The sequence below is a fragment of the Zalophus californianus genome, chromosome 1, assembly GCF_009762305.2.
Source record: "Zalophus californianus isolate mZalCal1 chromosome 1, mZalCal1.pri.v2, whole genome shotgun sequence".
NCBI lineage: Eukaryota > Metazoa > Chordata > Mammalia > Carnivora > Otariidae > Zalophus > Zalophus californianus.
In genome coordinates this window covers 147,344,763-147,359,945 of record NC_045595.1, presented here as the reverse complement: position 1 = coordinate 147,359,945, position 15,183 = coordinate 147,344,763, and the positions used below count along the sequence as shown (strand labels likewise).

Genomic DNA, 15,183 nt, shown 5'->3' with positions numbered 1-15,183 from the left:
TGTCTCAGAATCAGGTTTGCAGGCTTGTGGGGCAATCACTACCTGTTAGCTCTAAAACCACCTCTTCTATAAAACTAGACCATTTAGTTGTAGTATTCTAGCATTTAGTGAACAGGTCTCAAATAGCTTAAATGTTGTGCCTGACTATTCAGCCTCTTTCTACATTGAAAGTTCTAGGCTTTCTTCTGTCTAATTTTGTGTGCAGGCTACTCCATTCTGTGATCAGTTTAAGAGTGCTCTATGGCTCAGTTCTGGTTTTAAGTGAGGTGTGAGATTCATATTAGAAAGTGAACAAGGTAATTCCATATCCCAGGCAGCCCTTGTAAAGCACAGGATCTTTAAATGCTTCCTGAACACAAGCATTTAAAGATCCTGAACCCAGTTGAGAAAGCTTGTCTAGTGATTTTTAGAAAAGGACATACACTGTTATCCATACTGTTTTACATAAGCCAAATCTCAAAAAAAAAAAAGAAAATCCTGAAGCCTCCAGTTATGGGATGAATAAGTCACAGGAATAAAAGGTCCAACATAGGGAATAGTCAGTGGTACTGTAACAGTGCTGTAGGGTGACAGATGGGAGCTACGCAGGTGGTGAGCACAGCAAAATGTACAGACTTGTCCAATCCTTATGTCATACACTTGAAACATTGTGTCGACTGTACTTCAATTAAAAAAACAAACAAACTAAAGCCTGCTTTTTTTTTTCTGAAGATCTAACTGGCTTTATTAAGTGTTTCATTAGTCAGGCAGAGTTCCATCTAGCAAGTAGAGAGGAGCTCCTGAAGCCTACCTTTCCAAGCACTGATATTAAAAAATAATTTTCACTCCTTTTTAATTTTTAAAAAGCCTAACGTATGGTAACTTCCTCTTCTTATTAAACCGAGTACACCTCTGATACTGTGATATAACAAGAAATATCTATTTGGTCTTCACTCCTCCTTCTTAGCATGAGCTCCTAAAATCCTTGGAATTTCTGAGTGAAAGGGGTGAGAGTTACATCTTCTGTTATTCATAAGGAGCCTCTTTCATCCACACCTCAGTTTATGCTAATGAAGCATCCTCTCTGAGGATGGCGTTGGTTGCCAGGGGAACCAACCAGAGGGTTGGAACTTTCAGCCCCGCCTCCAACCTCCAATGGCCAATGACCATTGATTTCATCAATTGATCCTATACAATGGAACCCCCCTAAAAATCCTCAACAATGAAGTTCAGAGAAATTCTGGGCTGGTGAAGACATAAAGGTGCGGGGAAGGGGATGCACCTGGGAAAGCATGGAAGTTCTGAGCAGATGCCCCTATTCCTGCCCATGCATCTCTTCCATTTGGCTGTTTCTGAGTTGTTCCTTTATAATCAACTGGTAACATTAAGTTTCTTGCACATGTGAATCAACTTTACTGTAGCTTCAAGTTCTGTAAGTTGTTCTAGCAAATTACTGAACATGAGGAGGGGATCATGGGAACCTCAGATTTATAGTTAGCTGGTCAGAATTACCAGAGGCCTAGACTTGGGACTGTCTAAAGTAGGGGCAGTCCTGGGACACTGAGACCTTAATGTCTAGTGTCTGGCACTCTGGAAAATGTCAGAATCGCCTGCTGTGAGGGAAACCTCCCCACCCCCACATTTAGTGTTAGAAGCTTTGTGAGTAAAAACCAGTTCACGGTAGCATGGAACTCCATTTGGTGTGTGATGACTCAGGTCCATCGTGATGAATATCTGTGCTTAAGTGCTTTTATGGCACCAAGGTGTCCTCGGGGATTACTAAATAAGATAGGGCTGTCTACCACGCCGTGGCCTCAGCTTACTACTTAAAAAAAAAAAAACAACACCACCTTAATTCTGTGAGCTCCTCCCTCTGTTCTATAGGACTCTGAATGTATTTGTTTTTAGAAGTGCTTCCCCAGTCTTTCCCTTAGGCTGTCCACTTGCTAGTTTGCAGTAAGGATAAAGCTGATGCCCCAAATGACCAGTAATCCTAGATGGATATGTAATTCCAAGTCTCTAGACTCTGGCCTCAAAGTGGCTCCATGCTGGGCACACTGACATAGCTTTAAGTCAGCAAGGTATGGAATTTTTTTACTTTATTTCATTTTATTTACTTTTTATTTATGCTCAAAGAAAGTGCAATAATGAAACTTACTAACAAGAAAGTTTCATGAGCAAAGAAAATACCAGTGAAGACATAAACGGTTAGGGATACCATTGGGGAACAGGAACTGGGCACTTTGACACGCATTAAATAAGGTCACATCTAAGGCACACTCATCTATAGAATGAGGGTCAAAGCTTTCCTAAAATAAAGTACTGAATGGTGTTATTCCTATTATATCCTATATCCCAGAATTTCTTTCATTAATTTCTCAGCTCTGGATATCCAAAAATGTCAGTGAAAGTGATCTGAAACGAGTCACAACTATTTTTCTCAAGGCACTGAATCCATTCTCCATACTGCAGCCTGACCTGATTTTCTCCATCAGCTGCTGCCCTGCTCTGGGACTCCTGCTGCTTCCACAATGGGTACTGATTAGAGTCTAAAGTCTTGGGCTGGCTGGCAAACACCCCAACAGCTTGGTCCACATGTTCTCTGCCAAACTAACCCTCCACTCGGCCTTCCTCTCCTTCTGTCCTCAGCCCCACCACACATACCATCCCTGGAACACCACCAGCCCGGGCTGCCCCGAGACCTTGAAGTTGTATCCTCTGCCCGGATTCCTTCTCCTCCACACCTGCCGCTGGAAGTCTTCCAAAACCTCCAACTCCATCCCCTCCAAGGGCTCAGGAGGCTCTTCTATTCTCCTAGGCCTGCTCCCTCCCTCCCTGCCTCCCACCTCCCCCTCCCACCTAATTTCTTGTATTAACACTCCACAGTCAGGGCTGTTCAGGAATCATTTCCTCTGTCAGACCTGGAGGCCCTGGAGGGTGCTCTGCCTTCCCCATACCTCGCAGCACAGCAGCTGAGACGTGATGGAAAGGGGAAGAGACCACAAGCCTTGTGCATGGAAACCATGCCAGCCCTCCCCACCGACCCCCACACCCCACCCCCACGAACCTCGAGATCTTTGCATACTCACGGTTTCCACAGTTGAGACCACCAAGCCCAAATGGGCAACTGCAAGTCAACAGAGAAAAAGAATGAGAATTAGTTTCAACAATCAAAAGAAATAACTGAGGCAATCTATCCAAGTAACTTCTAGGTAAGGTTTCTAACAAATTCATCAGAATAAATGAGCGTGGAGCCTACCTCATACAGGTTTCATTTTCGAGTCTATATCCATCTTCACATGCTGAAAGAGAAAAAGGAATATCTATGAATATGTCCCTTGACCTCCCTTGGCCCAAACTGACAGTTATTAGACACCAGCCATCTTCAGGTCCACAAGAATATTCTAGAACCAGAAGCCTACAAACAGCTTTAGAATTATCCATAACTTGCCAGCTCAACTGTTAATTTTTTTAAAAGATTTTATTTATTTATTTATTTGAGAAAGAGAGAAACAGCATGAGCAGGGGGAGAGGGGGAGGGAGAAGCAGGCTTCCGGCTGGCTGAGCAGGGAGCCCGATGCGGGGCTCAATCCCAGGACCCTGGGATCATGACCTCAGCCGAAGGCAGACGCTTAATGACTGAGCCACCTGGGCGCCCCTTTTAAGTTTTTTTCTTTTTAAGATTTTATTTATATCACAAAATTTTCTTAACCTTTTATTGGCTCTCAGTTTCCCATCTATATTAAAAAAAAGATCATGATAGCAATAGTAATATCTACCTTATGGTTTCTTGGAGGCAATTACGTAAAATAAGACATGTAAATGGCTTAGCACAGTGCCTGGCACATAGTTAGCACCAAATAAATGATTATAGTTATAATTATTATCTAACACATGCAATTCTCTTTGGAAGTTCTCTGTGGCCCCTGTGTAACATCCTTCCATATACACAAAGACAAATGCTTTACCTGCTTTAACGTAGGTCAAACCTTTAACCTGCTATTGGCCCCAACGGCCCCTTCCAACAGGAAGTAGAGCTGTGATATCCTCTGGGACATGGTCCGGTGCGTGCCTCAGTTTTCATAGAATGCTCACCCTATCTATAGTCTGTGCAGGGGATTCTGGACCTATCTAGGTGAGTGCTAATCAGCACAGCACCCAAGAACGGAACTTGGAACCCTCTGGTGGTGCTGCTGATGGACTGGAGGGCTGTGGTCCAGCCATTCCTGTGGGTCAGCAGTTTCTGAATTTATTTGATCACAGAACACTTTCAACACTACAATAAGCTGACAGAACGGCATGAGCTATAATGCATGCTTGGATGAAAGCAGACAATAAAAAATGGCCTCATCGTCAAATTCATCGCTGCAAGAAGTGAGAGAAATTTGATTCATGAATAATGTACATGCACACTGCATAAAAGATCACAGATAAGAAAAGGTACACAGCATAGAGCAGCGATCCCCAGACAGCACACATGCCGACGGTGGGATGTGAGTGTCGGCAGCATGCTCGGCTCGGGGCGGGGGGCGCACACCCTGGGGGCTGGGACAGGAGCTCTCTTGTCCACGTCCCGCATCCTCTGCTACGGATTAGTGCATGATAATATTAACTGATGTAGATGTGCTCACTGCTGTTCTTCCTTCTATGTTTAATGTTGGATGCTACATTTTTCTAGCATCTCTTTTGTTGTCAGAGGGTACTGACATATCACTAGAGTTGACTGAAACAGTTCAGAAAACACTGCTCTTGATAGTCTGCACTTCCCTTCCAGCAGCTCACTTAGAGCTGGAAACCTGGCCCGCACTGTTGTGGCTCCGCAGAAGCGCTTTTCCTGAGCCACAGTCTCTTAAATGAAGGGCTATTCTAAGCAGCAGTGCTGGGAAAGTCCCTGGGACTTAGCGCAGGCCGCCATGGACCCCACTGCCACAATACCACTCAGTAACCTCTCAGGGAGGATGCCCCACAGAAATTCCTCTTGGGCCTTGGGTCCTAAAAAGATGGGGATGCTTCTGAACAACTGTACTTTATTTTATGGACCCTGGCTCTTTTTAAAACCATATTTCTTTCTTTGTCTCAGTATCCAAGAAGCTCAGAGCTGGAGTGAGTGGCCTGCCTTTAGCAAACACGTGGACCTTACAGCCTACCTTTCTGTATTTTTTGCAACAAAGTAGGGCAAAATCATATCCCATTTAGGGAAGGAGGAACGAGGCACCCTCCCATACCTTTGACATGTTTGAGACTGCTGCTGGCCTTACTCAGGTGGGGCTCCTCTGAGGAACAAGCTGAGCACTCCTGCTTCCCTCGGTGTGGAAAACACGGGGCCCAGGCTGTCCTCATGCTACAGCGGTTTGTGGGAGCCGGGGAGCCAGCCCTGGGTGCCCCACGGCTCAGTCTGCCGGCAGCTTCCCAGGGACGGCTGGCATCCCTGTGACTCATCCCCATCCATCTCGGCACCGAGGCAGGCTGATGTCACACCAGTCTGTTCTATTCTGAACACTTCTTCCTGGAAATGTTTTTACATCAGATCGACCCACCCAACCCCCATCTGCTGGGTGGGAGCTTTCCACCCCGTGGCTGTCATCCTGCCAGACGGAACGTCCATCTGTCATCCTGCCCGCGAGCTGACGGGCCGGGCTGTTTTCACTTGGCTTCGGAAGGGGCCTGACTTCCTGGTGTAACAATACTTCTTTACTTCAAATGGGCTTGTTCGGTCATTAGTCAAAGACAGCGTTCCACCACGGGCCTGGTGCTGTCCTGGGGGTTCTTGGAGGGAAAGCTCATCAGAAGGCTCCAGTGTACCTTAGGTTCCATCCAGCTCCTCTTCTCCACACACTGGCAGGACTGTGACCCGTGGGGCACTGAAGACAAGATGAGTGTAGCAACAGCTAGTCTTTGTGCCCAGACTGGGCTTCCCCTACTGACATGGAACACAAGCCAATGCAAGTCTTCTAGCCTTTTTGATAAAATAAGTGGTGGAGTCTTCAAGACTCATTTTGTTCCCAAGACCTGCCACTCTTGTCCTATCATATTTGCTGCCCTGCCATCCATTTGTTAATTCGACAGACATTTGTTAAAGCCCACAATGTGCTAAGCATATTCTAGACACAGGTCTGGCTTTCAAGGCATTTGCAGCCTGGTGAGAGAAAGAGGCCTGCATGGTGGAAGGAAGCTAAGACACCTGTGGGAAGGACACCTACTTTAATTTTATATGACGCTTTTGCAAGTCTGGTAAAGGCACCACGAAGCTCTTTTATGTGAAACACTAACGAGTGAATATATGTGTACAACAGAGAACAATATAGGCTCGCTGACGTACAGCTTTAGAAAACTTACCCACATACCCCTATCCCCCATTTAGACTGAGCACTGACCTCAGATTTGAGGTGTCCAAAAGGGGACTTATTTTAAATACCCCTTGGTATTGCTCCAGCACCAATGGCCAGAAGATGTCACTGCAACCCATCAGAACCCAGCCAACAGGGCTGCAGCCCGAAGAGCTGCCAATTCCATTCATCAGAGGCCTGATGGCCACGGATGAACGTCTAACCAACAAGGATACTACAGAAATGAGGCTTAGCAGGGCCTTGGCAACAAGCCCGAGAGCCAACCAAGGTATCCTCATGCTGCATCTTGGGTCCTTACTTGATCAACATAAGGTTGCCGGAGGCTGTCATTGCATTTGAAAAGTCTTGGACAGTCTTGCTATGGCTAATGCTAGTCTGCAAGTGAGACAAGTAAGAAATCGCTGACTTGGAAACAGAGGCAAGTGGCTGGGGCCGCCAGAGCAGAGGTGGCAGGGCCGTTCTCGAGGCTGTCTGAGACTCCAGGGACTCAGTGTACTGGGGCCACCACTCCCATGGACCCCACTTCTACCCACCCTGCCTTCCCTCCTGCCAGCTCTCCAGCACCCCAGCACATGGATTTAGCAGAGGTCACCTTCCCACATGAAGCAGGGCTCAACGCCCCAGTCTCCGAGAAGAGCAAGGAATACTTTACATTAAACCAGGTGAGATGGAACTAGGAATCTTCTGTGCATCAAAGGGGCAGACTGACATGCACTGATCAACGCTGTGAGGTCACCATGCCTCAGGACTGCTGGCCTGCTCTGCACAGCCCAGCGCAGGGCCGGCGTGCAGAGCAGAGGTCCGTACTTCCAAAGCCATTGTGTGCAAACCTGAGTCAGGAGGTCTAAAGCTCAGGACGACCACACGGCCCTGAGATGTATTTTTACCCTCTCCTAATGGAGCCAGTCTCTACTGGGAGGTCCTGATAGCAAGAACTGGCATGTCACCTTTCCCTAGTATGTGACTTTCACTCAGGGTCCAGTACATCTGTCCCCAGCAGGCGCTGGCCAAGCAGGAAGCCTGTGCCGTAGACACTCCCATGTGGTACAATATGCTGCCAGCTACATGAGGGCCTTGGGATTGCTCGTTTTTCTGGGGATTACAAATTCCAGCAGCCTTTTATGAGGCAGGGACGCGGCGTGCTGGACTTGAGTGAATTTTACTTTATAGCAGCATTCTGGCCGTGCACTCACGGAGCACCCTTTATTTCAAACTGAATGAATTTAAGTCTCACCTAAACGGTTAGCAGAATTAGGTTTCTCCCCTTACACCCTTCATGAAACCTTTAAACCTGGAACTCACTAATTCAGCCCTGTCCTGGGTGAAAAGCAAGGGTCGATGCTGATGGCTTACAAAGCACCTCCCTATACACGGCCTTCCTCAATTCCTAGAATGTCCAAGGGAGCACCACTATACCCATTTTGCAGAAGAGGAAAAACAGGCTCAAGCAAAGCAAAGTGTCTGCCCCAGGAAGATACATGATCCGTGAGGTAGAGTCGGACTCTGACTCTCCTAAGCCTCAGCAGGACTTTGTCCATGAGGCCACAGCTGCCTCTAAAAGGGACAGGCTTGGTGCGCCTGGGTGGCTCAGTTGGTTGAGTGTCTGCCTTCGGCTCAGGTCATGAGCCCAGGGTCCTGGGATCCTGCCCCGCGTCGGGCTCCCTGCTCCGCGGGAAGCCTGCTTCTCCCTCTCCCACTCCCCCCGCTTGTGTTCCCTCTCTCGCTGTGTCTCTCTCTGTCAAATAAATAAATAAAATCTTTACAAAAATATAATAAAATAAAAAAATAAATAAAAGGACAGGCCTGACTCCGTGCTTGGGTTTCCATTTTCAAAGATCAGCAGACAATAGAATCAAGCTTTGGGAATTAAAACAATAATTTTCCTAACTTCTCTAAGTGAAGTTAGGCATGGGCATTCCCATTCTGTCTTCTTTTCCCCTGAACGTGAAGGGCCAGACCAGGGTGCACTAGTCAGAGATAATGCTATTGTTCTACAGAGATAATAGACGCAATCCTGCTGTGGGCAACATGACAAGAACAAATTAGCCCCAGTTTGGAACAGTCACACCTAGAGCAGAGAGCTTGGGGCAGAGAAAAGCATCTTCCCCACGCCGGGACAGGCCACAGAAGCCCCGAGAACTTGCTGGTACCTCGGCAGGAGTGGTCCATCTTGTTGAACTGGAAGTAGCCCGACTTGCACTGGCACAGGGCGACCCCGTCCAGGTCGGTGCAGATGGAGGTCTCCTTGTCACATTCCGGAGTCTTCCGCTTGCACAAGCTGCCCGCTAGAATGGAAAAACAAGATGGTGACATAAAATCTTCTCCATTTCAAACCCGAAGATGCATGAACTTTCTATTTAAAGAGGCTCTGAGAATAGTTTCCAAAAAGCCTGCCTGGTGCAAGACTCCTTTCAGAAGCCCCCTTGGAGCCCCCTCCGCCATTCCTTCCCTGGCCCACCCCCCAGGCCCCAAGACCCCCAAGCATGCCGTGGGACAGAGAACCCAGACAGAAGAAAGAGTGTGCTGTCCCCGGCTCCAGCATCCACGGCAACCTCGGCCCTGGATGCTGTGCTGTCTGCCGTGGCTTCATGCTAAAGCGCCGCAGCGGGGAGCCAGCACAAAGCCGGGAAATGTCACCATACCCTGCTTAGGACTTGGTGAGGCTCAGACCTGTCTCCACTGGAGGGTGTGTCTGGGTCTGCTCTGAGTCTGCAGCCTAAAGGGAGGCCGTGCACTCCCGAGACAGGGTAGCCTGCCGCCCACAGAGGGATTCCCAGGGTCGGCACGGCAGATCATCTGCTGCCCCAGCATGATGTTCTTTAATTGTGTTTCCTGGCTGTCTCCCCGCTACACTGGCAGTTTTGGGGGGACTTCTTCATCTTGGGGGCTCCATCACCTTGCCCAGAGATGGTGACACACGGCGCTCAGTACATGCGCTGAAGGCGCTGTCGGGCGGTCAGTCTACTAGGCTATCACCACAGAAGGCGGGTGTGGGCAGAGGGGTGTCTCTTTCAGGCTTGCTACCTCCTTCCCTTTAGGGCCTGACTTTCTACATGTAAATCTACTTGGCTTGTCCAGCTCTGGGCACGTGAGCCATGCTCCCGTCATGGGTGACAAAGAAGTATTTCCTTATTATCAAAAAGCATTCATTGTTGAGCATGTGGCCCTCTCTGAGGCTGTATACAGCAGACCCTCCCTGAGGCTGCATACAGTAGACCCTCTCTGTATATACACACGAGACCTGACTAGGGTACGCTTACTATCTAAGACAGGCCCGACAAAAAGACACATGTAAATGGGGTACACAGTAGAACAAAAATAGGCAACTAACTGGATAGCGAACACTAACGTCTTTACAGCAGGGGAAAGGGGAAGGCAACGCTGAGATTTGCTCTCGCTGCCGGGAGGTTAAGAGCAAGTTTGCAACTAGGAGAGGCCACCAAAGGGCAATGTGCGTATATGGGGCAGGGAGGCATGTCTCCCCTCTCCCACCTTAAGGAAGACACCAATGTATGCAAAAACCAGGAGTCAGCTCTTATCATGGCACAGCGGCCCCCACCGTAGTGATGTGAGCTGACAACCACACGGGGTCCCCGCCTCTGCCTCCTTTTCTGAGTCCCGAGGGCTTGGCGCCTGCCGCACAGCCTGGTCACAGGGAGGTAAGTTTAGGACACAGCTTTGGTTTTCAACACTGCATTTCCTGTCTTTATCATTGGAAGCTGGCATGCTAAAGCAGAACTCTATTTGTGTGTGTGATAGAATTTCCTTTGTTTATTGTGAAAAGTTGGTATTTAAGAGAGAAAAATTAAGAAAATGGAAAACCTCACCAGGCTTGCTGCAAAGCTGGCACTGCAGGGGGACCAACCCCCCCTCTGCCCCTCCTCTAAACTTTTTGAAGGCTTTGCCAGTCCTCAAGCTTTAATATAAAGAAACACTTCTGGGGCAAAAGGCTAGTGCTGGCCTTGTCCAGCAGCCGGACTGAGTTGCCTGGCCTGATTAGATATTTTCTGGAAGCCAATGTCACATTTTCCTTCCATCCTGCCCATTAATCCAGCCTGCTGGCAAATACTACTCGCCTGCTAAAGCAACCCTTCCCTGCACAGAAGCAAGGAAAGTTGGCCTTGCCTCTGCAACAGAGGAGTTGCTATCCTAAAAATCCTTAGAGAACATTCCATCACAAATCCACCAAAGGCAACCACTTATAATCCCATTTTCATTTTAAGCCTGGCAATGTGATTGTTCTACATCCACAATTCCCATGGTCGTTCCTGGGCATAACATCCGCCAGACAGACAATGAGAACTTATGTAAACCCAAGGCTGAGACACTCCCTGGGGGATTGCCAAAGACTCTAAGCCTCCGGAGGCATGAGAACTGCAGTTCTTTGGAAGGTGAGGAAGTGGAGGGTCCAGTAGCCCAGTGGGAACACCCAGGTGTCAGAACATGACAGCCCCTGCTTATCAGAGCCACCTCTCTCACGCTCAGAAAGGGAGGCAAGACAGAGCTGGGTATGGACAAGACCCTGGAGAAGAACCGGGAGCAAAAACAGAAAAGTGAGCCTGTTTTCAGCCAAGATGCATGGCTGCCTTTGTTTTCAAGAGCTCTGAAAAGGGAGGTACAGAATGGGGACCAGCACATGTCAGGGCAGGGGAGCAGATGAGAAATCTCTGGCCCTTCCTCTTAATTTTGCTCCGAACCTAACACTGCTCTGAGAAAATAAATAAAGAAAATCTTAAAAAACAAAATAAATGGGGCACCTGGGTGGCTCAGTCAGTTAAGCGTCTGCCTTTGGCTCGGGTCATGATCTCAGGGTCCTGGGATCGAATCCTGCATCAGGCTCCCTGCTCCGGGGGGGGGGGGGGTCCTGCTTCTCCCTCTCCCACTCCCCCTGCTTGTGTTCCCTCTCTCGCTGCGTCTATCTCTGTCAACTAAATAAATAAAAAATCTTTAAAAAACAAAACAAAACAAAGAATGGAACCTCGTCAAGGAAGCAAGGAAGCCAGGAAGCCAGGGGCTTCCCCATAGGCCACATCAAAGCAGTAGAAAGAATGGGGTCGGAGAGTGGGCACGGCTACTTCCGAGCAGGATCTTACCAATCCAAGTATGTGGCCACTTGATTTGCAACACATGAAATGCATTCACTAGGGACATAAAAGTAACCTGGTACAGTGTTGACCGCATAGGATGTACTAAGTATTTAGTGAATTGGAAGGTCCCCTTCTTACTCACTAGGGAGGAAAAACTGGGACCTTTGAATCACTGGCAAGAGAAACAAAGTAAAATCAAAGAGCTCTTGCCTCAAAGTTGAGAGCACAGTATAATGGGGCATAAACTTTTTAGTTAATTCCCCAGTGATGCTAAATGACATCCACTTCAGTTCCAGAAAGCTTAGCTTTTTTCCCCCCAGATGAATAATTTAGCCTTACAATGAGCTAAAGCTATAGCATCTATGCTAGGGTACATGGTTAACCCCAGCTCCCAGGCTCTGCAGTGCACAGGGCCATGAGGAGAGCCCTGTGGATCAGCACTCAGAAAGCCCTGAGCCACTGGGAATGTCCTGGATCTTCCAGCAGATACAGCACCAAACCTGCTCCCTGCAACTTCCATCAGTGTCTGGACACCCGATGGGGAGGCTCACAGATTCTACATCCTTCGCTAGTCCTGACTATGTAGCACAATTTGCTAACCGGAGCTCACTTTGATTATTGAGGAGACAGCAGCAGAAATAAGCCCCCTTTTAATTCTAGCTAAGTTTTCCCATCCCAGAGGCAAAACTTCCTCTCCAAGACCCAAATTTGCCTTGTGAAGTCATTGTCTATAATCCCCTTTTTATCTGCTTCATACATAGATGAACAAGAAAAGGGAAATCATCATGAATGGCACCATGAGTAGAGTCTGGCCTACATCATTCTGGTCTTATTTCCGTGCATTGATAATTTGCAAACAAACACACAAGATGGGTAACACTGCCCATGGTTTTTTGTTTTGTTTTGTTTTGTTTGTTACATGATGAAGATTTGGGGTATTAATAAGCATGTATATTCTGTGTGTGACTTTGTCTCCCCAGAGAGAGCTGGAACTCTTCAAGATCAAGAAGAATGATTTCATTACATCAGCTCCTGTATCCCTTCCCACACCAATGAAGTCCAGGAGAAAAGGAGAGGCAGTGTGCCAAAGACCAGGTGACTTTAAGGCTGTGTGTGTGTGTGTGTGTGTGTGTGTGTGTGTGTGTGTGTGCATGTACATGTGCACAAAGGTACAGACACATGAAGGCCTTTCACTTGACACACATTTCTTTTCTTTTTCTTTTTCTTTTTTAAAGTAGGCTCCACACCCAGCATGGAGCCCAACACGGGGCTTGAACTCATGCCCCTGAGATCGAGACCTGAGCTGAGATCAAGAGTCGGAGGTTCAACCGACTGAGCCACCCAAGTGCCTCTCGCTTAACACCCATGTCAAACACTGACTGGCTCTGTGATGAATGTGTTGAGCCTGAGCCCTGAGTGCCTCTGTACCTAACCATATGGGCAGGGTCCTGCCAGAGGGCCATTCTTTACCTTTAAAGATCCGCCTCTGAGATCCCAAGAGCTGGCAGACCTCAGCAGAGGACCTACAGGAGTTGACACATTTCTGCATCCCGTCAGCCAGGTCAAACAGCGTCACGTTGGAGGCCAAGGAGAAGGTGGTTTGCAGTGACATGACCACTGCATTGGACTCCCTGTTGGCAAAGTGTGTAGGTTTTTAATTGTCCTAAAATGACACGTGGGCCCAGGGCTTTTAGAAAATGAATGCATCTCCGTTCTCCAGGAAGGGAATGGGAGAGCATGGAGGTCCAGTGACCTTGGCCCCAGGTCACTCTGTTGGCTTGGTCAGAACAGGGCCCAGTTTTGTTGCTGTCGCCTATGTTACAACAGCCTCCCCTTTGTATAGATTGGTTCACAAGTGAGTGTAATTCTGTTACTTACCTAGAAGCATGAACTGTGGATCGGGTATAACCAGGTAACGTTGAAAAACACATATTTAACTGAAAGGAAAAACAGGTTTGTCGGTAACTGTGAGTTAGATAAAAGCCTTAAACCTAGAACCGATTTCCTATTTTCAGGATAAAACAGGCATTTTCCAGCCATCAGGTTATCAGCAGGCAGCTTTACAGAGCAGTGGTGTCCTTTTTTTGTTCCCTTCTTAAATGCCTCCCTGCTCTTGTTCTGTTGTTTCCCGAGTACAAAGGGAGAGAGGCAGATAGTAAATCAGTGGGGAAAATCTTGGCAGGAAATGATGTTCAGAACAGCACCCTTGGATGCAAAACATCTTCAAAGGAACAGATCTCTCCTAAGACCCAGGGTTTCAAAAAACTCAGAGGCAACTGTTTATTTGGACTTTGCAGAGTGAACAAGGCTCACTGAAAAGGCTTCAGCTACCCCAGGTCTGGCAGGCCCGACACAGACCCCTCATAATCTACAGCAGGTTGACCTAGCTCAAAGATAGGTCCTCTTCAAAAAGGCTCTCCATGGGAAATCATATTAGGTGGGTCAAGAGCCCCTTTGTTGAGAGCAAATTAAGGGTGACTCTCCCTGTGTTTGCCTTGTACCCTCAGAGAAAGCACAAAACCCCTCTAGGGCATAAAGTTCCATGCCTGCTTTTCTGTTCCCAAAACAGTAGGGGCTGGGGACCCCTTCTGTGCAGCAGGTCACAATACCTTGACCTATGCAGACGCACCTGTCTTCAAAGCCTGCATGTCAGGCACACTTGACTCTTCATAAGATGGATTCAAACATGGGATGTTATTAAACCCTTTTTGGCTTTGTGTGACATTGCTCTATATTCCAATGGGCAATGATTTATTCGTAGTGTAATGATTTAAACTTTTTCCCCCAGGGAAAAAGAGAAAAGTCACATTTCACGACAGAATGGCACCTTAGGGAAGACTACTTAAATGGCTTCTCTAGTCACTGCTTAAATCTTCACTATTCTTGGGAGTGGGGATGTCACATCACTAATAAATTATACATTCATACTGGGTGAAAATGAACAAGTCAGGTAAGTCACTGAGTACTGTGTACTGGGAAGGACGGCACCTCTGTGCAGGGTTCGCAGCCCCTGCCTGAAGCCCCTGCATGACCCCAGAAGGAAATACTGACCTAGAGCACAACCAAGAGGCAGATGTACTGCAGTGACAAGAACACCAGGTATAGGGTTAGTAGACATAAAATCCTGCTGTATGGTAAAGAATTTAACTTTGCTCAAAGAGAGGTCCGGCTCTTGGCTTCCAGGAGGTAATCAATAAGCTTTTGGAATGTCCTGCCTTTGTCTACCTGGAGACCCTGGGCTACTCCAAATATCTAACAACGTAACTTATGTGGGGGCTTTGAGTTACATGGTATCAGCCTGACCTCCAGAGGGACAGGAGACTGAAGTCAGCCATATGAGCAGTTGACTATGTCCACATATTGGCTCTCAACACCAAGGCTCAGGGGAGCTTCATTGTTTAGCAATACTCCATGAATATTGTATACATCATTGACAAGAGGAGTTAACGCGGTACGTGACTCCGTGGGGAAAGGACAGCCGGAAGCATCAAATTTGGAATCCTCCTTCACTCTGCCCTATGTGTCTCTCCCATAGCTGATTGTAACCTAGACCTTTTCACTGTAATAAACCACAACCATGAGTTTAACAGCTTTCCATGAGATCTAAGTCCTTACAGTGAATTATCAAATCTGAGGGTGGTCTTGGGGATCCCCAAACTTGTAAATGGTGTCAGAAGCGAGGCTGGTCTAGTGGAGGTTCCCTAACTTTGCACCTGCTCTGTGTGAACTCAGGCAATGTCATTAACTTTCAGGGCTTCCCACTCTTCTAG

At 47.6% G+C, this 15,183-nt stretch overlaps 1 protein-coding gene across 4 annotated transcripts in view; it reads right to left on the bottom strand.

The window, feature by feature from the left end:
* The window catches only part of HEG1 (heart development protein with EGF like domains 1), a 92,631-nt gene that overhangs the window by 25,395 nt on the left and 52,053 nt on the right, over window positions 1-15,183 (bottom strand). For all 4 annotated transcript variants that reach the window (XM_027583397.2, XM_027583395.2, XM_027583394.2 and 1 more), the window contains 5 exons: window positions 13,292-13,350; window positions 12,884-13,044; window positions 8,477-8,611; window positions 3,239-3,281; window positions 3,069-3,106 (listed from right to left, as the gene is read on the bottom strand). In XM_027583397.2, the coding sequence (XP_027439198.1) occupies window positions 3,069-3,106; window positions 3,239-3,281; window positions 8,477-8,611; window positions 12,884-13,044; window positions 13,292-13,350 (436 nt within the window). The remainder of the gene's footprint in view (window positions 1-3,068; window positions 3,107-3,238; window positions 3,282-8,476; window positions 8,612-12,883; window positions 13,045-13,291; window positions 13,351-15,183) is intronic.